At 34.3% G+C, this 22,090-nt stretch overlaps 1 protein-coding gene across 1 annotated transcript in view; it reads right to left on the reverse strand.

Annotated features, from left to right (window-relative positions):
• Positions 1–22,090, reverse strand: part of LOC125226944 (zinc finger protein Gfi-1b) — a 130,143-nt gene that overhangs the window by 86,024 nt on the left and 22,029 nt on the right. The window contains exon 3 of the mRNA XM_048131126.1: positions 8,895–8,948. Coding sequence (XP_047987083.1) covers positions 8,895–8,948 — 54 coding nt within the window. The remainder of the gene's footprint in view (positions 1–8,894; positions 8,949–22,090) is intronic.

The raw sequence follows: 22,090 nt of genomic DNA on the forward strand, positions 1-22,090 counted from the left end.
AAGATTCGGGTCATTATCCTAATGGGACACACGCCTTCGTCGGATTAATTATTTATATCTGTGGCAGAGCATGATTACATGATTACGATTTGAGCTTTGTCAACGCGTGGGGCGACACATTTAGTTTAGAATGAGTAATTTTTTCATATCGAATCTTTATACATATTTGCAGTGGTATTTTGATTTTAAAATTTTTTTGAAATTGTTTTTGTTGAGTTGATTACGTGTGCGCGTTAGGTCTGTTCTTACAGTACAGTCATTAAAGTCGCATCTATCCGACGAATCCTATATTTTACTCCGTAATTTACTTCATCCTAATGTGGTTGAGGGTTCAAAATTTAAAAATGGTGTCTCTAAGCTGAAATATTAAAATTATTACCATCATCATCCTCTTTGCGTTATCCTGGAATTTGCCACGGCTCATGGGAGTCTAGGGTCCGCTTTGACAACTAATCCCAAAATTTGGCGTAGGCACTAGTTTTTACGAAAGCGACTGCCATCTGATCTGACCTTCCAACCCGCAGGGTAAACTAGACCTTATTGGAATTAGTCCGGTTTCCTCACGATGTTTTCCTTCACCGAAAAGCGACTGGAAAATATAAAATGACATTTTTCACATAAATTCCGAAAAACTCATTGGTGCGAGCCGGGGTTCGAACCCGCGACCTCCGGAACGAATGTCGCACGTACTTACCGCTAGGCTACCAGCGCTTATTAAAATTATTATCATACATTAAAAAAAGCGATCAAGCCCACAGGTGGCGAAGCGGGCAATCAAAGCCGGGTCTCCAGCTATCGCGACTAACGTGCTTACCACTACACCATCTCGACCGCCCAGGCGCCCACCAGTCTTGATTTACAATAAGGTGTTGTTATTTAAATAGGCTAAAACATTCATGAAAAGGCTTCCTTCAGTGGAAAAAAGAAGTTTGTAGTAAACGTTGATAGATATTTAAAATGCGCCAGTACTTCTCCGAAAAAATTGCGTTTGATTTTATAGGTCCCTTTGTCCCTTACTTCTTGTTTTCGTTATTGGAATTTCTCAAGCAAAATAATTAGATTATCTAGATCTGTAATAAGTTGATGTCATGCTGTAATTGCTTGAGTGTGGGAACCGGACGTCGGATGTAGCCAAGGACTTGCGATTTTATTGTCGTTTTGCCGCACATGTGCGATCAAAATAAACTGTTAAGTAACGTTCTGAAGCTGAGCTCGATTTGTTTCAATCGTTGCTTGTGACATTGCAGTCTTGAAGTTTGTAATAAGCTCACTGTCGCCGTCGTGTGTCAAGATTTTGATAAAACGGTATGTATTGGACTTCCAAAAACGTCGACGTAAAATTTTGCGAGTCAGTTGTTTTTATTTTTAAGACTGCTTTATTTTGGAGCCTTGGTCCATGCGACTACGCCGGCTCCGTTAGGTCAGGCCACTTCACATTTTCAGCTATTTAATAGTACAAGTGCGTAAAAAAGTATTTTAAATCGACACGAGTTACGAACTTCCTTTTTTACGCACTTGTATCGTAATGCACTATTCTACTATTATAAGATAGGTACATACATGTAGAAAGAAGATTTAAGACCTATGGGCGATGATGATTGGAAATTTAAAAGGGTTTTTTGGGTCGACTAGACGCCGACAAAGTTTGGATAGCTAGTCAATCGCATACTTTACGTAAATATAAATATGTTGCTAGGAATGAATTTCACGATCGGTCTGGCCTAGCGCGTAGTGACCCTGCCTGCTACGCCGCGGTCCCGAGTTCGAAACCCGGTAAGTGCCATTTATTTGAATGATGAGCACAGATATTTGTTCCTAAGTCATGGATGTTTTCTATGAATATAAGTATTTGTATATTACGGGTATATATATCGTTGTTTGAGTACCTGAAACATAAGCTTTCTTGAGCTTAGCGTGGGACTCAGGCGTAAGAATGTCCTATAATATTTATTTATTAATCAATGATTATTAAGAATACTCTGTAGACTTATGAAGAAATTTTTCATTACAAGATCGGTCCAAGAATACTTCAAGGTCTTCTTTCAATAATATATTAAGCTAACTTCTCCTCGAGTGCCAGACTGATTTTTGAGTCAATGGAATTTTGATTTTATTCCAATTAATTAAATTTCAAATTGATTAATGTAATCGGCCGGGATTCGGCCGACACTCCAAAGGCTAACAGCGATAATCTATGATCAAGTTTGAAATAAAATATTTTATTCATTTCTTGATTATACCTAATCACTGTCTCATAGATACCTATCTACTTAGCGTGTCAAATGAACTCAGTGAAACACTGAGTTGTCGACGTCTTTGTCACAGCCCAAAATAATTTTTGTAAGTTGAAGTCAGCGCAAAACATAAAAATCATCGTTACGTGCAAATGTCAACAACACAAAGATTTGAACAATCAAGAGCCTGAGACATATTTAAAATTAGCAAGTAAATCGGTTACCGTAATAGCGTACGCGCGGGTAATTCGGTTACCCCGACGAGTAGTCGGCTGCCAAATTAGGTTTCCATCCTGGATGACGGATCGGCCGGTTGGGATTACATGGTGAAATCAGGTTCTATAGAAGTTGGAGTTAGTTTTTACGCTGGTGGACATTTTAGTTTTGTGAGCTGTTGTAAAACTATTTTTTTTTTTATTTTGATATAGATTTTTCCAGATGCTGCATATTACATAAATAAAATATTGATCGAACATAATTTCATTACAAAAAGTGTTTCTGAATGTCATAAAATTATATTTCACTTTTCCGTACATAATTAACGTAATAATTACATGAATTATTCATTGATAAACTTGTCTAGAAAATTGGAAGTATGTTATGATGTTATACTTATGCAACACTTACATTATGTTACGAAGAGATTTTCTGTTACGGGTAAATCTCATAATAAATAAGAAAAGAATAATAAGGTTACTTAAATGTAAAGGATATTGTAAAAATTACATAATTATGATTTTTTATTGCCAAGTTCGGCTCATATGTTTATAGGAACAACATGTACTGTACTTACTACCTATTATTTCCTAAATTATGAAAGTATTTGGACAGATTTATTGACATCAAACCAAAATTGGTCTACTGAGTTCATAGTTTGCCTACTGTGATTAAAATATATCGGTTTCACGTTTCCCTTAATTATACATACGCTAACACAAAAAAAAAACGGAAATAATATGTAGAATGAACCAATTTTTAGTACTCGTATTTTTTACCTAATGCGGTTTTGCAACTTTTTAAAAATTAAAATAAGCTACCGGGTGGTTCTGCGATTATGTGCCTTCAAATGTTGTAAGTAACAATTATTTGAAGCTACCAGCTATCAGGATTTTATAATAAAAAATAAGTTACACAAATTGTAAAAAATATTGATACTAAAAAGGACTAAATATTCGTTACGATTAGGGAGGAAGAAATAAATAAAAAATTGTCGCAAAAATGTTTGCTTTTAAACAATTAATTAATGAAAAACACTGGTAGGTACTTTAAAAACGGATCTATATCGGAATCCCTAAAGTTTTTTGAACTATTTTTACATTCCCTAATATTCAAATAGGGAACAAATTAAATTATTTTATTGATTTTTTTTTTGCGGGCGTGTGGTCTAGTGGTAAGGACGTTAGCCGCGTAAGCTGAAGACCCGGGTTCGATTCCCGGCTCGGCCACCAGTAGGCCTTGCCGTTTTTTCTTTCGTGTATGATATCTATTTCAATTTATAATTCCCTAATATTGTTTGGTATAAGTGAGTTTAGGACAAACGTTGTTAGGGATTCCGAGGGAGACTATTTAAAAACTAATCGGTTCTAAAGTGTGTATATATGTAAATATGTATGTGTTTTCTTCTTACGGGTCGTCTGACACACAGTTTTTGCTGTTGTGCAAGTATCGTGCTGGGCATTCAGTTACTATGGCGGATAAATACATTTTGATTTAATTATTAATTACATAAAATAATAATATTTTACCTCATAAGGTGGTGTTGTAATAATTTTAATTAATCAAACTTAAGTTTTATCCAGTTTCCGGCCGATATTTAAATAGTTAATTGACTTATTCTGATATAAATTTGGTAACTACTTCCGTTTTCCTGTTTATAAGTTATCGAACTTACTTCGACCTATTCTTATAATGAACGGTTTTTTTTATTTCCTTACTATTAATCTGAGTAATTTAGAGATTACAGAGTTCACTATACCTAGGTACTTTTTAACCCCCGACGCAAAAACGAAGGGGTGTTATAAGTTTGACGTGTCTGTCTGTCTGTCTGTCTGTCTGTGTGTGTGTCTGTCTGTGGCATCGTAACTCCCGAACGGATGAACCGATTTAGATTTAGTTTTTTTTTGTCTGAAAGCTGAGTTAGTCGGGAGTGTTCTTAGCCATGTTTCATGAAAATCGGTCCACTATGTCACAGTCGGGGGTTTTTTCAAAATTTTAATTTTGTGGTTAGGTTATAAAATGTAAAGATAAGGTAAAACAAGGATGGTTTGCAAGTTAGAGCTAGTTTACTTTTGTAGGTCGTAGTGAAATAATTTATTTATTGTTGAGTAATAGTAATAATAGTATACAAACTGGGTATATAAACAACGTTAATAAGAAATAATGTGAACAAGCAACATACAAGTATGGCAATTTTGAAAAATATATATGTATTTTTATATAGCCTATAATGTGTCCCACTGCTGGGCAAAGGCCTCCCCTGTTTTCCGCACGGCTCTGCATGCTCTCGCCAGCCGCCACAAAATGAGTCCAGGTCTTTCCGCCATCTCATCTTTGGTCTACCTCGGCCTCTGGTAATTTGTGGCGCCCATTCGGTCGCTACCTTGGCCCATCTCTCCGGATACATCCTACAGACGTGTCCCGCCCAATCCCACTTCAGCTTGGCTGCCTTCACACCAACATCTGCGATACCTGTTTTGGAGCGCAGCTCAGTGTTCCTTATCCGATTTGAAAAATATATTGTTCAATATTTCATCGCCAATAATTGAATGTACACGACGTACGTGTAGTACTTAGGTACTCTAATTGTATAATAAAAAGTAAATGCATAATAAAAATATAGTTATTCTTATAATTTTACCTACTTTTACCCTATCATTTCATGTAGGTACGTAAATTAGTTTTATGTCACCATCAAGTATATTTTAAAGTCATAGGAAAATCCTGAAACATATTATCACTTGTGTGACTTGAAATAATTAATATTTGGTTTATATGTGTTAAAGTACCGCACAGGATAAACTGTAATTTTGTCTTTTATCTCAGTATACGTTTAAAACGTATTTTAGGTTTATGCTTGTAACGAATGTACTTAAAAATTATTATTAGTAATATTATTTCAAATCGATTTAAAGGAGCTACCTAATCCTTAGCACCAAATTCTGATCATTTTCAGACCAGAATTGTAATATGTTGAGCTTACCGTAGATAGGACTTAGTCAATCTGTGTTAGAATGTCCGTTAATATTTATTTATTTAATATCTTAAATAACAGCTGAAAATAACTTTTTTCCCTTTGTTAATCCTGTAAAAAGTTGAGTGTTGTATCACCGTAGCTTATAAACGGGTGAACCGAATTGATGCGTTTTTTTTTATTTGAGATATGCTTTTTATTTCTTAGAAGTAATCTTAACAAATTTAAGAAATTTTAAATGATATAATTTCAGTTTTTATGTTTTTGATATACCTAGGCCTGAGCTTAAAAAAAATAATTGTAATGATTTTTAGCTTTTCTCTCCAATAAGTCTGCTATTTATACATGAAGCTATAAAAAAATGTGTATATTTCATAAAATATACCCATTACCCTTTTAAAATAAAACCAATGCAAAATCAATTTTCATACCATGCTTTGATGTATTTTGGTAAAAAGGTTAAACAAAAGATTTTCGTGCACCCAGTATCTCAATCACGACTCATCTCAACATTATGCCACAGACCGACTTATTTATTACACCTAGTTTTTTATGTTTTTAGGAAGTAAATTTTTAGTTTTTTATTTTATTAGGTATTTTCACAACTTTAGTTATAATTATTTTGTCTACCTTTTTATTTATAAATGGGCTTACTCTTGGCCACAGACTAGCCAAAGGCAAAGACGTGGCCTACGATGGAGTGAGTTCGCCCAGAAGATGCCTTTTCACCCTTTCATTCCTGTACGATGAGTGAATTCACAAAGGTAGCGTTATGTACTCTTTGTTACAATAAAGAAATCCAGAATAGGTAAAGTTAACACTGTATACATGTATAAGTTCTTTGTTTTTATATTCTAATTTGTTACTACAATATTGCAATGGGTTCATCCTGTAATGATATTTGTATGTATGAAATAAATAAATTAAATTAAATTAAAAATTGATTTGAAGGTTGCCGGGTTCATAAACAAAATCCTAGTTCGCCAAAGTAATTTGATACCTAAAGATTTCAATAAAACCAACCAATATATAGAAATCTCATTAAAATCAATGTCAGTGGTCGATGGTCGATCAAGCAATCCGATTAGTTGTGATCGGACGGCGCCCGGCCCCATCTTCTTCGATATTAATTGTTTTTCGCGTAAGCTTCTAAGCGAGATTTTATATGTATTACTTATTGAGTTAATCTTATTGCCTTTATAATTGTAAGAGAGAACATACTTATAACTTACAAGTATAGAATTTATCATGGTGCTTAGAAAGTTGTAAAATTTTATTGACTTAAATTTCAACCCCTTTCACTTTTTGTGACGTTCATTTGTCGATGGAATGAAATTGGTTTCTGGATAACTAGTTATTTTTTGCACCATGTAACAGCTACAGAAATAATAAAATAAAAAAAATGTACTCTTAAGTGTTACATGTCATAAACCAACTGCCGGTTAAAAAATAGACCCGGATAAAAAACCGCATTCACCTTTTTTGCATTTCCATTTCCCCGACCTAAGTGATAAATAATCTACAATTTCAAATAATTTTTAAAAGCTCATTTCTTCATTTTAAAATTGAAAATGTAGCAAATGTGTGCCCCGCCCTAGCTCCCAATTTCAAATCGACGATCAAAAGAATTGCGGAAAGGGGAAGCTAGGGTAAAAAGAACAACAATCATCAGGTGCCGAGATGAAAATTGGAAATTAAAATTTCAACTGCATTGGGTATCTGGGCACAAAGGAAGTATCGGTATTAGTGTCGGCTTTTGACCAATTAGAATCCTTGTGGGGTACATTTTTATAATGATGGTGTGATAATATTTTTTAAGGTTTTGTTATATAGTTCATTATTTTTTTAGTAAGATGGCGATGAATAGATATGGTAGTCAGATACCTACCTAAAAAGTCAGTTTAGTTTCACTTTATAGGCTATATGATTTTCGATTTGGTTTCATTCATTTCGTTTTTAATTAATGAAATTTGATTTATATTATGTTATCTCTTTTAATTTATATTTTTCAGTTTTATTTTTCTTATCGTACCTATTATTTATATGTATAAAAATGATTTTAAATTATTTATGAACCATTCATCACTATATTAAATGACATAGAACCGATATTTGATTCCCATCATTTATTGAAAAATATATTTTTAATACGAAATTTTTACGAATTTAGGTGTTATCATTCGTCTCCAATTTAATTAATAGAATAGTATTTAATGAAACAAACATCATCGAGGTGTCAAAATTTTAAAAAATCTGTTCTCTAGATATGTCCTTAGGTACTAATTATTTTAGTAGGAGTTTTACTGTCATTATATCCACCTCTGTTGTAGATATTACAAAGCTGAGTATCATGATTTAGATTAAGATTGCGGAGAAGGAAAAACCTAAAGATAATCTGAGCCGCCTACATTTAATACTTCCTAAGTGTAAATCTATAATATTTATTGTAAAATAAACATTGTATCCATAAAAATCTACGTTACATCCTAACCAAGACTCGATAATTGACAGTGTTTTATCGATACAAAAAATATTTCTTCAGTTTGTCACTTTATACTGACACAAAAAATATTTCTACAGTCAGTCAATTTAAGCATAGGCATGGCAGTCTAAATTCGTTGGTATACAGTATACAAATATAGGAAAATAATTTTTAAAAAAAATCGGCAAGGATTTTGAAATAAGAAAAAAAATCGGCAAGGATTTTAAATGCACACCGCAAAAGATTATTATATGTATTTGTATGTACCTTCACGTGTACGGAAACTTAAAGCTTATTATTATTATTATTATTATTATTATTTATTTGATCTAGCAGCTCTTCGAGCTGATGCGTGTATATCACTGCACTTGTGTTTATTTTGCACTCTTCAAAGTTCTAATATAATTGTCCAGTCTATTTTTGAAACAGTTCACTGACGGCGCGCTAATAACAGTTTCTGGTAGGTTCCACATATACTATGCGATTCGGCAGGAAGTGTTTCTTAGGGTTGCTAGCACATGGAGGTTTGATAAAAGTTCTGGCTTAGTATATATAGGTCTTTCATATTATTCACATTGTAGTGTCCAGACAAGATTTTGTAAGTCTCAATGAGATCACCACGCTTTCTTCTATCCTCCAATGATGTAAGACCTAATTTGAAGCCGTTCGTTGTATGGCTTATCTTTCAGTGAAGCGACCATTTTAGTAGCTCTTCTCTGGACTTTTTCTAATAGTGTAATATCCTTTTTGAATAGGGGGACCATACCTGAAAAGCGTATTCAAGCAAAGCGTAGGTATGTCTTGTTCCCAACAAAAAGATCCTTAGTGATCACAATGCCTTTCGAATCATATACAGCATAGAATTTGCTTTCTTCGTTATATTGGTGATATTATCTCTCAAATCAACTACACATTTAAATAATTCTAAATAAGTAACAGTATCAAGTCTTAAGTACTGTGCTTTTTTTATTTTATAAAAAAAACTCACCCTTTGGTGTGACAACTCTAAAGGCGCTGTTGGAGACACTCCTCGGCGACTCCACTTATCCATAAGGCTGAAACACAAAAGCTTGCCGCTTCACAAATATTATCTCTCAAATCAACTACACATTTAAATAATTCTAAATAAGGCGAGCCACTCCGCACCATAGAAAAGTCCAACGGCATCGGCGGCATTGCACTAACTTCCATCGTCCCGGTTAAAAAAACATTACACAAAAACTTCAAATTTCGAACACCGAATATCCGGCTCGCGGAGCGTGCGATCGCGCCGGACCGCCAGTGTGTTTTAAACCAGTAACCAGTAACACACGACGCGCCTTCGACTTGCTTTTGGTGTGTTTAAGGTTGGATTCGTTTGAGATTTGAACCTTATCGGCGGTAAAGGCGTGGCTTGGCTAGCGCCGCCCACCGTCCCCTGACGCCATGTGTCCGGAGTGACAATCACTTTGTATAGGTAACGCAATAATATGATTCTTGATGGATTTTGTGCGAATGCATTTACCGTAGCAATTTAATACGTTTTCTGTATGTGGGCTTGGAGAGGCGGTGCTTGTTGTTCTCCGGTTAGATAAATTAATGGGTTTGTGTTGATGAATTAACTTGTATTGAAAATGATTATATAAGTAATTAGACACTGAAAGTAAAAGAGCTTTTGAAACAGGTAACTAAATTAAATAGGTAGGTATATTAGGATTAAATACAAATCTACAAAAAAATCATGTAGTTAATGAACTATGGTTATAAATATTATTCAAAGGTAAAAATAAGAAAAAAAAATGTTATTTTTTTGGTAAAGACTTATATTTGCAAGGAAATAAATGGCGATATTATTATTAAAACCGTAATATTTTAAACCGGAATGCAAACGTAGGAAAATGGAAGAACAAGTATTTTTTATTTCAAATCGTGCACGGTTCGAGAAATGAAAATTGCTAATGTTTTAGTAAACAATAAAAATAAAATATACTGAGACGACAGAGAACGAAACTAATTTTTTTTTTAATTTTTAGCTACTTATATGTTTTCTTGTTTATATCATGTCTCTTTTAAATATTTTGTAGACAATGGAAATATCTTGGAACACAAATCAAACCATCAGAACAGAAATAGATATTCGATATAGATCTATTTAGCCAATTACTTATTTTTATGCGTAGTAGTTATGAATTGGCTTGAGATCCCAACAATATTATTTGTCTTATTTTCACTGCACCGCATATGTAAATGATTCGAATTTATTTTCCACGACGATCAGATTTATTTTGCCATAATATGAATAATTAGAAAATAAAGTACACAAATTATAAAAAAACCCTTTCAGTTTATAGTTTTACTTAAAAAAAAACAACAACAATCATCAGTCAAACAACCCCCCACGAGTCATTCAAGGTGCAAAGGTTCCCAAACCAAGGTTACTTAAATAAAATTCCAGTTAAAATAAAAATAGTTTTTTCGTAATGTAAAAAAAACCTGAGGAAAACGCAACTTACACTAAATGTAGCTCACACCTAATTAATTAATTAATTGTATGTATACAAATACAAGTCTGGAAAAAAAGTTGCTGTATTTAATGCGAAATATCGAAATCAAAATAAAAACAAAAACAATCTCAAAACAAAACCCGATCTACATTCCGTTTCATCACTTTCATCCCGTACCTTCAGTACAAAAGAGGGATGATCAAAAATAATGGGATCTACCCAGCGAGATTATATCCGGATTATTTTATACTGAGTACTAAATTTTTTCCACAATGTACTGTATACCCACCATTTCAACCCATTTCGTACAAATTTAAACCGGACCGGTTGTGAATAGGGTGGAGAATTCCCTGTATGAAGTGCGTCGGGGAATTTCATTTTGTCCGGAATAAAAATACCTATCCCATACGACGGCTTTGCTTTATCATTTCGAAGCGGGGGATAATTAGTTTTCGTAACGGCGGGGGCTATTCTGGAATGATTAAATCAGGTTTGGTCAAAAATAAAATTTAACTAGGTAACCAACATAAGTTTATTCTTTAAGTTTACTGTTTAAGTTTACCTTAAGTTTACTCTTTAGACCAAACTTACAAGTAAATTTGCTTAAATATTAGAAAATCTGTTTCTTTAAATACTTCCCCATAATGTAAATTTAAAAAATAATTTATAATGCTTTAAAAAGATTTTGAAGTAAAAAATGCTTTTGCATTTGTAATAAAACCAGTACGTCCGTTCTTACGCCATTTATTTGCAAACAACCATAGTGAGTAGGTACCCACATCCCTTATTGATTAAAATAACAAAATAAAATAAAAAAACCTTAAATAAAAAAAAACATATACATTTTTCTTAGCTAATAATTATGTTCTGGATGAATTTATTATATTAATATATTGATACGTGTACTCGTTACTGTAAAACTCGAAGTACGGTAACACCTAGGACTTACCGGTAAAACGTGGGTTCATTTTCTATAAGATATTTTTCCGAATGTCGAGCACTCTTAATACACCATGTTGAGGATCCACCCCAGTAGGATTAGCGCAGAGCGAGCCGGTGAAAAATTGAACCGTTCATTGTTTTTAATGTCGCTACGTGACGCCATCGTTGTCCGGATAATTGTGTCAGGTCAGCTGACAGGACATGAGTGTGTCCGGAGAACTGCAGTTTTATCTACGTAAATTAAAATTTGTTTTTTATTTTATCCGGATTTGTCTGAAATAAAAAATATTTTTGGAATCTTAATAAAAAAATTGAGGAAAAATGCGATTTTCGTGATTGTCCTGCTGTCCCTTAGCGCTGCGATAAATCTAACTTCTAAGCCAACGCAACCATAAGATACAGCCCGTTCACATTGCAAATTATTGCAAATTTTCGACACTCGTGAACACAGGATCTGGAAATTTGGTACGATGGAACGTCATATTAGCACATATCTCAGATAAAGGAAAAATTGTGAAAACCATAAATTTTGCGTCTGGATTTACCCTTTGACTTGACTTTAAAAAAAAAAAAGATTTTCTTAAAATGGATTCTTCTATTTAGTTACGTTTAACTTATTATTTTATTCAGCTAAACAATGAAGTAGGTATACAATTTAACAATAAAGCAGCAGCAACTTAATAACCCAATCCTCACAAAGTCCAACTAAACATCGTATAACCCTTCGCTGCTCGTTTGCACACAAACGCTCGTGGCAATTATCCAGAGCGGGAGTCACCTGCGCAGGGATGGAAGCTTTCCTATTAGAGACACTGTGTTGAAGATTAAAACGTATACAGTACTGTACATCAATATAAAATTAATAAAAATAATACTAAAATTTTGACGACCGGTTTGGCCTATCGCGTAGTGCGCCTGCTACGCCGCAGTCTCGGGTTCGAATCCGGTAAGGGCATTTTTTGTGTGATGAACACAGATATTTGTTTCTGTCATGGATGTTTTCTATGTATATAAGTATTTGTATATTATATATATCGTTGTCTGAGTACCTGCAACATAAGCCTTCTTGAGCTTACCGTGAGACTAAGTCAATCTGTGTAAGAATGTCCTTAATATTTATTTATTTATGTTGAATAATATTTTTTTATCCGGATGGAAACTTTTTATCCGGATGTTTTAATATTTCATCGTTCACTCATACGGATTTTTAGTTTTTTGAAAATATAATCTTTACCAACTTTTCTGTTTTGAGAATACCTTAAAAAGACAATAGGTACACATTTAATTCTAAAACAAGCAGTATAATCGCAATAGCAAACTAAGCAGCAGTGCCGGCCCGTGCGCTCGATCAGGGTCGCTCTAGCGAGTTTGAGTTTCGGCGCCCTTGAAGTTTTCTTAAGTTTGGGTTCAGGGAAAAACAATCGCGAGCAGAACGAGCGCGAAATTTTTTCATTAGGCAGTAATTTGGGTGTTTTGTCACTGCATGTACGCCCATCGTCACGCTTACGCTCCTTTGCGATTTTGGTGCCCCTTTACCATTTGGCGCCTAGAGCGGCCGCTCCATTCGCTCTAACCTTAATACGGCCCTGCTAAGTACCAAATGATTCAGAATTAATTTATACAAGCCATTTTTAACTTATGTTTCATCAAAAAAAAAACCTCTTATTTTTGTTTATCAATACTCAACACTACTCATCAAGTTATCAAACACTGTGTCGACACACACAGTCGACCGTGTAACCCTTGTAACTCCAGCAACTCGGCTCAGCTCTCTCACTGCCAAATTATACAGAGTTAATTAATACAAAACATTAAAAACTTATCTCTCGCCGTGAAATCGTTTAGTACTCGCCTACGCGAGAATTGCCCCCTTTACATGTTTATTTTCCATTCCCAGTCGAAATTTTATTTAAATTATCGCGCCTTTTAGTAAGCAGCGCTGTAGCGCTTTAAAGCACTGATGAAAATTTAATGTACCTTTATAATTTTCGTTCATAATTTTATAATACAGCATGTTTTTTTAAAGCATTTGACAAATGCACATAGCACACAAAATGTATACATTTTCAGGTCACCTGAAATAAATAACAATGAATTAATTATTTATTTGGACAAAAAATTGTGATATGTTATTGGCACGAAAAAAGTAATTAACAAAAATATGAATAGGTACTAGATTTCTTTCTAAATTATATTTCAATCTAAATTATTCTAAATTAATTAAAGTAGAGGGTACTTAATTACATATTTCTGACAGTTTTATAGTCTTTTTTAAATTAAGTACCCTGTTTAACTCTACCTAATTTCTAAATTCTAAAAAAACATTTTGAAAAAAAAAATATTTTTCTTTTTTTTTGCAATTTAAACTGCTTAAACCACTTTGCTGTAATACTTTAAAAGAAATAACTTTTGTTACAAACAAAATACAGAGTATTATTTCACCCTTACTTATTTTCCAAGTCTCGTAACAATAAAAAAAACTAAAAGTTACAAAGACACCGCAAAGCGCTCCAGAAATTAAAAAGAAAACTTCGCCCGGCTCAACCCTTGCGGTATTTACCGGGCCGAATTACCGGCGCGGGCAAACCCGGTATTTGCATTTAGATCGTCACATTAGCTGAGGGTTTTTTGACCGGGACGATGTAATTAACCTTTTAACCTTTTTGATGTTTTGCAGTGACCAACGGGTTAATTAGGAGTGGTCTTGGAATGAAAGAGGTTGTCTTAGTCTCTTATATTTATTTGCAGTTGAATATTTGATAGGTACTAAGTGCAAGTTACGGAAACATAACAAAAAAAAAAAATTTTTTTTTTGGAAATTTCATGAAAATTCTCAAGAAATGAAATTTAAATTTATTAAATGGAAAGTGTCAATCTCCATACAAAAATGAGGAAAATTTTGAGATTTTTTCCTATCATGAAAATTTCGCAATTTTGTAAAGTTTCCGTCGTCGGCATATAAGTAGTTTTTGATAATTTCGTAAGTAGTAGTAAGTATGGGCTCGTTTTAAACGTTTATATACACTAGCGACGCCTCTCCTGCTTCGCATGGGGCAAGCATAATTAGTACAGTATTGACTTGTTTCAAAACAGTCTAATCTCATACTGACTCTATAATCTTGCACCAAACTGACTCTATTACTACTGACTCTGATACTAACTATATAGTTTTGCCCAATGTTTGGACTGATAGAGAATGCCTTAGATTGTTAAGTCCGCCGTTTGCACTTTTCATTGTTATAAGTTGTGCAATAAAGTTGAAATAAATAAAAACAATATGCCAACGTAAGCTTTTTTGTAGGTACGAGTAGTCCATACAAAAGACACATTTTCATACATTGCATTGTGCTGTTATATCTCAAACAGCTTGGAAAGCATATAGGACTGTGATATCTTTGAATTAATGTATTAGAAAAGAAATTAGACACAATTACAGTCATGATTAACCTAACCTAACTACGGATAAATTAAATAAACCACTGAAATATATAATTTAAAAGCAAAAACTCGTAACTCTCAACCTCAGAAGCCAATTGACGGATAGTCCACTATTCGACAGGCACTTTCAACCTTTTAAACTTCAGAAGTGTTTAAGTAGCCTATTTCTTGTGCACATGCAAATAATAATACACTAAAGTTGTCATTAAAAGTCTGCAGTGACATGTGGTGCGGTCAGTGAACTCCGGTCTAGCGTTCTAGATTGTTTTTTAACGATCTTAACTAAATGACATGTGAAAGTGTGGTTACAGTGTGCGGAGTAAGGATGGGTAGAAGATTGGATTTTTTTTTAGATAAATTCTATAACTACTTTGACAAGTTGCTCATTTTGGGTGATATAAATAAGAAATGACAAGGAAATATTTGATCGACGAAGTTCAAAACTATTGGGTTGGTAAGAAAGTAATGAGCGAATCATAACCAATATTGTAATTTTTATTTAATTTATTATTTTAATCATTTATCAAAAATATAACGGCCTTCGTTATCTACTACTTGTCTCCATCGTTCTGGTGAAGAATGAATAGCATCGGCGAAGAAGTTCTTAGGTTTAGATTTAAAAAACTCAGCTATGTACTGTCGTAGATGGGCTTGATCATCGAACTTTTTTTCATTCAAGGCATTGCTTAGCGATCTGAACAATGCGTAATCCGTAGGTGCCAAGTCTGGAGAGTACGGTGGATGAGGTATCACTTTCCAACCTAGCTCCAATAGCTTTAGCCGAGTCACTTTTGCAATGTGTGGGCGAGCATTGTCGTGTAAGAAAAAAACTTTAGCATGCTGTGGACGATTCTGACAGATTTTTTGGTTTACATTTTCAAGCTGATTACAGTATACTGATGCGGTAACAGTCATTCCACTTGGTAGGAGTTCCCAGTGAATAATACCATGAATATCCCACCAAACGGACAGCATAACTTTTTTCGGGTGTGGCTCTGTTTTTGGTGCCTCTATTCCTTTTTCGTTTGGAGCTAGCCACTGACGTTTGCGTGTGTGATTTATATATAAGACCCATTTTTCATCTCCAGTGATAAGATGGTCCAACCAGTTGAATGTGCGGCGAAAAGACAGAAGTTGTATGCAGATATCGGCACGGCGGCTTAGTTGATCTCTATCAAGTTCGTGCGGTATCCAAACACTGTATTTGTAGTTTTTTCCCAACTCGTGTAAATGTGTTTCTATGGTGACATGAGAGCAGCCTAACTCGGTAGCAAGAGTACGACTCGTTAGCCTCGGATCTCCTTCAATTAAGGTTTTTAATTTGGCTACATCAATCTTCACCGGTCGACCAGACTTAGGTTGATCTGATAATGAAAAGTCGCCACTACGAAACCGCTGGAACCATCGCTTCGCCGTGGCCTCAGACACAACTTCAGGAGCAACACGCTGACATATATTACGCACTGCTTCGGCGGCTGAATGGCCAGACTGAAATTCATATAGTAAGCAATGCCTTACATGCACTTTTAATTCGTCCATTTTCTTCCTTATATTAGCTCGGCGACAGCTAGTGAATGACTGACGAGAAACTGTGCGACTCGCCCTTTATATACTTTCGACCATAGAAGATTCTAGAACTCTCTCAAAAATTTTATGTGGAATTCAATCGATCGCTCATTACTTTCTTACCAACCCAATATTTTTCTAACATGTTATAGCTAGAGTCTGGGGGAGCGATTTTTGAATCTTGCATACGGGATTTTGTCACTAAAATACCGGTTGAAAACGGTGACTTTGCTTATTATTTTCAGTGACAATTTTCTGAATTCGAACGCGTGAGATTAAAAAGTCGGCCCCCTGTTAGGAAAACCAGAAGTCGTAGAATTTATGGGTGACACCATTATAGCATCATCCTTCTCAAACTAAAATAATTATGTGATATTATTTATTTACTTAAAGAACCAGTTTTTATCAATCAACAGATACTCGTAATTTCATTCATATGAAATCGCGAGCAGAAAATTAGTTGTAATAAATTTTATACTTGTAAGCATACATTGTGGGCCTTATATTGAACAAAAAAGATAATCTGACGTTTTATTTTTGTCCAACACGTGATGTTTGCGTGGATAAACATGGCTTCATCCAGTTCATTCATTACTTCACTGAAATTAACTACGCATAGAGCTTCGAGTCTTTAAGACAGGATTTATTATACAAGCTGATTTTGTTTACTAGCTAAACTTTTCATAGTGACATAGAAATGAGCGGCATAACGTTAGTTGAATTATATGAAACAGCTAAATATTCTTTTGCGATTTTAACATTGGTTCCATAATAAAACTTTTTCATTATGACCTGAACTGAAAAGTTGCGATGCAAAGTTTGGCTAGTACTTTCAAAATCAGCCCTGTATCTATATTAACTAAAAAAATATGATAACTACTTCTGGGTTTTGGGTTTGGGTTTGGGTGTTGACGGGTTAAGAATTTTACCACCCCCCTTTCCTTTCGTGGGTGAAGTAGAAGTCGACTTGTGAGGTTATGAGTTCAGTTGTAGGCGATTGGCTAGCGACCGTTACTGTAAGATAATTACAATTTCGTTTTATTTCAATCCCTTCAATGAAAATCATGCAAAAAAACTGTTTATTTGCCTGATTCGATTCGCCCTGTGATCTGAATACTTTTTTTGTGATGCTATTAAATATTCTGTATATCGTCTCAATGTTTTTATTTTTAAATCAAATATTACATTACACTAGGGTAATTTTATTTTTAAAAATAATTCAATTTATATACGAAATCCCCTCTATCCGTTCCAAAGCCACACGCACAAAACACGTGGTACACTGGATCATTAGTACATGTGCTTGCGCAGACAAACGGTCGCCTCGCGAATTTATGAATAAACTACACGTGTTCGATATATGATATAATTTTATTAAGATTTTATAATGGAGACTTGGGATTTTTTTTGGGGTTATGGACGTTATGGTGTTAGTTTCGTCATAGATATGTAACTCCGTAATAGACAGCTACAGTCTAAGAAAAAAACGTACCTCAGAACCATACAGAAAAAGGTACGGTGGCCTAGATGGCATTACACCTTTGGGGGACGCTCGGCTAGATGGCGCTAATATTAATATTTGACACTTTAACACATATCAAGCTTCGAATATGGGCCAAATTGTCAAAACCGAGGTTTAAAAGTTTTAAGCCTGTGTCGAGAGATGGCAGTCTATGCACTGTGATTACATATTTTACTTTGACAGTAGGTAACTCTCTATAATACTTGATCCTCTTTGGTTTTGTTATAAGACTTATAAGTGTATGGTATAATGTTATGTATGTAGTATGAAATTAAATTTTTATATTTTCTATAACAGGTACTTAGGTAATTTTTAGCTAGGATTTTAGGATTGACGCGAAGTTATTGTGTATTTGTCTAATTTCTTCTGCGCACGTGTATCGTACGGCGGTTTTAATGAACATGGCCCATTGATGTTTCGACCTGATTGATAGTGTTAAGAAAATGATTACATTGCCCACTAGAGTGATGAAATAAGCAAAATACAAAATACAAAATCATTTATTCAGCAAATAGGCCACGGGAGCACTTTTACATGTCAACATTACAAAGTATTCATTAAAATTAAACAAATAAATTAATATAAATATTAAGCAATTAAAAATATTAATCATAAGCAAAGTAGCTATACACTGATATAGAGTTAAAGATGTATGAAGTCTCTAAATGTCATATTATTACTAGCTATAATTAATACATAAAGAAAGCACAAACAGATACAAAGAAAAATAAATCTATAGTAATTGCTGTAATAACAGCAATAATGTGCTGGTAAATTTAATTTACTTCTAAATACTTTTAAATTACTGATGATGATATTATACTTAAGTATATAATAATAACGATGAAAATGATTTCGCAAGTTCTCACAATCACATCTAACTAAAAAGCTAAAATAAGGCCCACTTGATCGCAAACCATTTGCATTGCAAATTCTCATCAACATCCTTATTTCTTTTGTTTTCTATACCCATCTGCTTCATAATACCTCAGTCGAAAACGTCATAAGTGTCTAAATGTTTTGTATGGACATGTGATGATTTTACATTATTGTTTAAGCTGTGTCAAAGCGTACAAATCATCCCGTCGGATGTGCGGGCGCAGGCAGTAAAGTTATTATCATCGCTTTAAAAGCAAAGTAACCGTAATGTACAATTTATGTTTTTCTACCGATTTCCAAGATCTTCATACTAAGCAATAATTATTATAACATGTCCCAAATTTAACAAAGCGTATTTCGACGATACGATACAGGTCAATTCTCCATACAAACGCTCTCGACTATTTCCTCCCTGGTTTTTGAAGATAGAGCAATGATTTTTCAAGACAGATTATTATTATTTTTATCTGTGTCGGACCGTTTTGATTTTTTTGCTATTTTTATTTTAAAAGACGCTAGAGCCAATCAAAAATTACTAAAAACGGCCTTTTTCAATATGGCTCAAAAAAGGTGTGATACTCAAGATCGGTAACAATTAGCCAAAAAATCTAAACGGTCCGACACAGATTATTTCATTGTTATTCAGATTCTCAAATTTCGTTCCGTTTAAATAAGTTTTGAAGGAGGAAACAGTCGAGGGCGCAACCTCGATTTCAAAGATTTTTTCGCAATATCTTTTAACTGACTTGTTCTTAATGGACATTTTTTTTCGATACTTAAATCTAGTTAATAACACTAGTATATTTAACTGAAATTCCCAAATTGAAAGGGGGACTCCTTTCCATTTTAGCATTTTCGCTCCCGTAGCGTCTTAAGGTACAGATTTAGCTGGTATTTTACATAGACTCGCCGGTAAAGCTTTCTCATAGGGAATCTCCTATGTAGGTTATAATTATGTCCTTGACGAAGCGTAAACAGTATGGTCTTTATTTCAGATAACTTCTACAAGAATTAGCCGTCCGTCGAATTTTTTTAAACGGTATGGTGTGTACTTTTTGTGCTGTTTATCTCATTCAACTGATATTTTAATAAAAAAACATAAAAAATGTTCTGTAAGCCTTTACAACGCGGCGCTGAAAAACAACCGGAAGCCAATCGTTTGCGCATGTGTCGTGAAACGCGTAAACATGATTTCATTCATTAAACTTTAATTGGCCCTTAATGGGCTTGTTACGAAACGGGTTATAACGGAAATATGACTACATTAGTTAAAAGAAAGGGATAGGGAATTATTTTTATATACAAATGATGAGATTTGTATGTATAAATACTAGCTTTTGCCCGCGGCTTCGCTCGCGTTAGGAAGAGACAGAGAGTAACCTATGTCACTTTCCATCCCTTCAAGTATCTCCATTTAAAAAACCACGACAATTCGTCGCTCCGTTTTGCCGTGAAAGACGGACAAACAAACAGACACACACACTTTTCCAGTTATAATATTAAGTAATGGATTTCCCCATTAGTGACATTTTATGTTCAAAACGTCAATTTTACGGGTGAGAACCAAATCGTATATTTAAAGGTGACGTAAAAAGTAAACAAAATGTATACCTTAGTGTATTTATTTAAGTATGTAGGATAAAATAAAACTATGGAAACGGAATAAATCGCGTATAATGAATTTACGATTCATCCCGACGTTTCGAACACTTTACAGCATTCGTGGTCAACGGGTAACGAATGCTGTAAAGTGTTCAAAACGTCGGAATGAAGTGTAAATTCATTATACGCGATTTAATCCGTTTCCATAGTTTTATTTCATGAGTAACTATCGGGGTAACCGAAGACAATATTATGTAGGATAATTTAAAAAAATGTAAGTTTTCATTACATACTTCATTTTTTGGTGCCTACCTGAAAGTTCTAAGCTAGCCACCCTTTATACTTATGATTATGACACCGTACAGCGACATCAATTCAAGCTTCAGCTCAGTCTTGAATGCTTACCAAAGCCTTTACGAAACACCTACTTACACGAAACAAAACGTTAAGTGTCGCATAAAATCAACTTGCAACGACAAAACGCGGCGGTGCGTTCAGGAGGCCAATTCAAAATAACATTGTGTCATCAAAATGATAATATATCTCAATTCAGCCGCTCTTCTGTAGACTTCTGGAGTGACATTGATTTAGACTATGAAGAGTTATATGAAATAATAAAGTTAGATAGATAGAATACTCTTTATTGGCATACCTCAGCAAAAGATACAGTGGAGACAAAACAAATGATTATAAATAGAGATACTCGTACTAACAAAATCGAAAACATATCTTACTTATACTACGACAGCATCATAATATCATTTTGATGTCACAATATAATTTTGAAGTGGCGTTCAAAAACCACAATAAAGTAAGTTTACAGCCGCAGTACTCTTAAACGGCCATAATCCATTCTGAACGCTCTCCGAGCTCTTATAATGGGCCTTAAATGCGGTAAATGAAGTGTTGAAACTCCGGAAAAGTTTGAATTGTTTTTTTTTGCGTTATGGCAACAGTAGCATTTGAAAACGTTATGTCTGAGAGTGATATTTAAAAGGGGATTCACAAAATATGAAAGGAGGTTTCGTTGTTTATTTTTGACAATATTATAATCAAGTTGCATTATGGTGACTTCAGAAGGTTTGATACGGGCTAATAATGTATTTACTAAACTTAAAGCTCTTAACCGCTATGCTTAAGTGGAACTGGGCTGGACATGCACCCTGCCGCATGCACCCTGAACGGTGGGCCAAAATGGTTACCGAGTGGGGCCCACGGAACACCGTAGAGGGTGCAAGCCGGGGTTCAGGCAGACCGAAGAAGAGATGGCGGGACGACTTGGACGCATTCTATCCGCGCTGGCAGGATTACGCACGAGACAGGGTTGAGTGGAAGAAGCGAGGGGAGGCCTTTGCCCAGCAGTGGGACACTACACCAGGCTAGTAAAAAAAGCTCTTTCTACTGTAGATACTTTTTTTTGTAAAACCCTATTTAACTAACTACCTGAATATATTCTTATTTGAAACTTTTGTATCTTATTTCTACTAAAAATAATAAAAGTTTCTTCTAATCTTTGTGACATAAACCACGAAATATACATTTTTTACTTTTATTTTGAAACACTGCCTTTTCTACTACGAGTAGGTACCTATTAGGATTGACGACTTTCTGATAATCGTGATTCATAAAAAAGAGCTTTCTTTAAAGCCATGTAACGAAGTTAAAAAAAAACCTAAAAAGAAAAATCTCAAAAATTTCGTCCAGTAATTAAAACCAAATATAGCCCATTACCTCATAAATATCAATAAGGAT

Source organism: Leguminivora glycinivorella, chromosome 6 (assembly GCF_023078275.1).
Source record: "Leguminivora glycinivorella isolate SPB_JAAS2020 chromosome 6, LegGlyc_1.1, whole genome shotgun sequence".
NCBI classification, from domain to species: domain Eukaryota; kingdom Metazoa; phylum Arthropoda; class Insecta; order Lepidoptera; family Tortricidae; genus Leguminivora; species Leguminivora glycinivorella.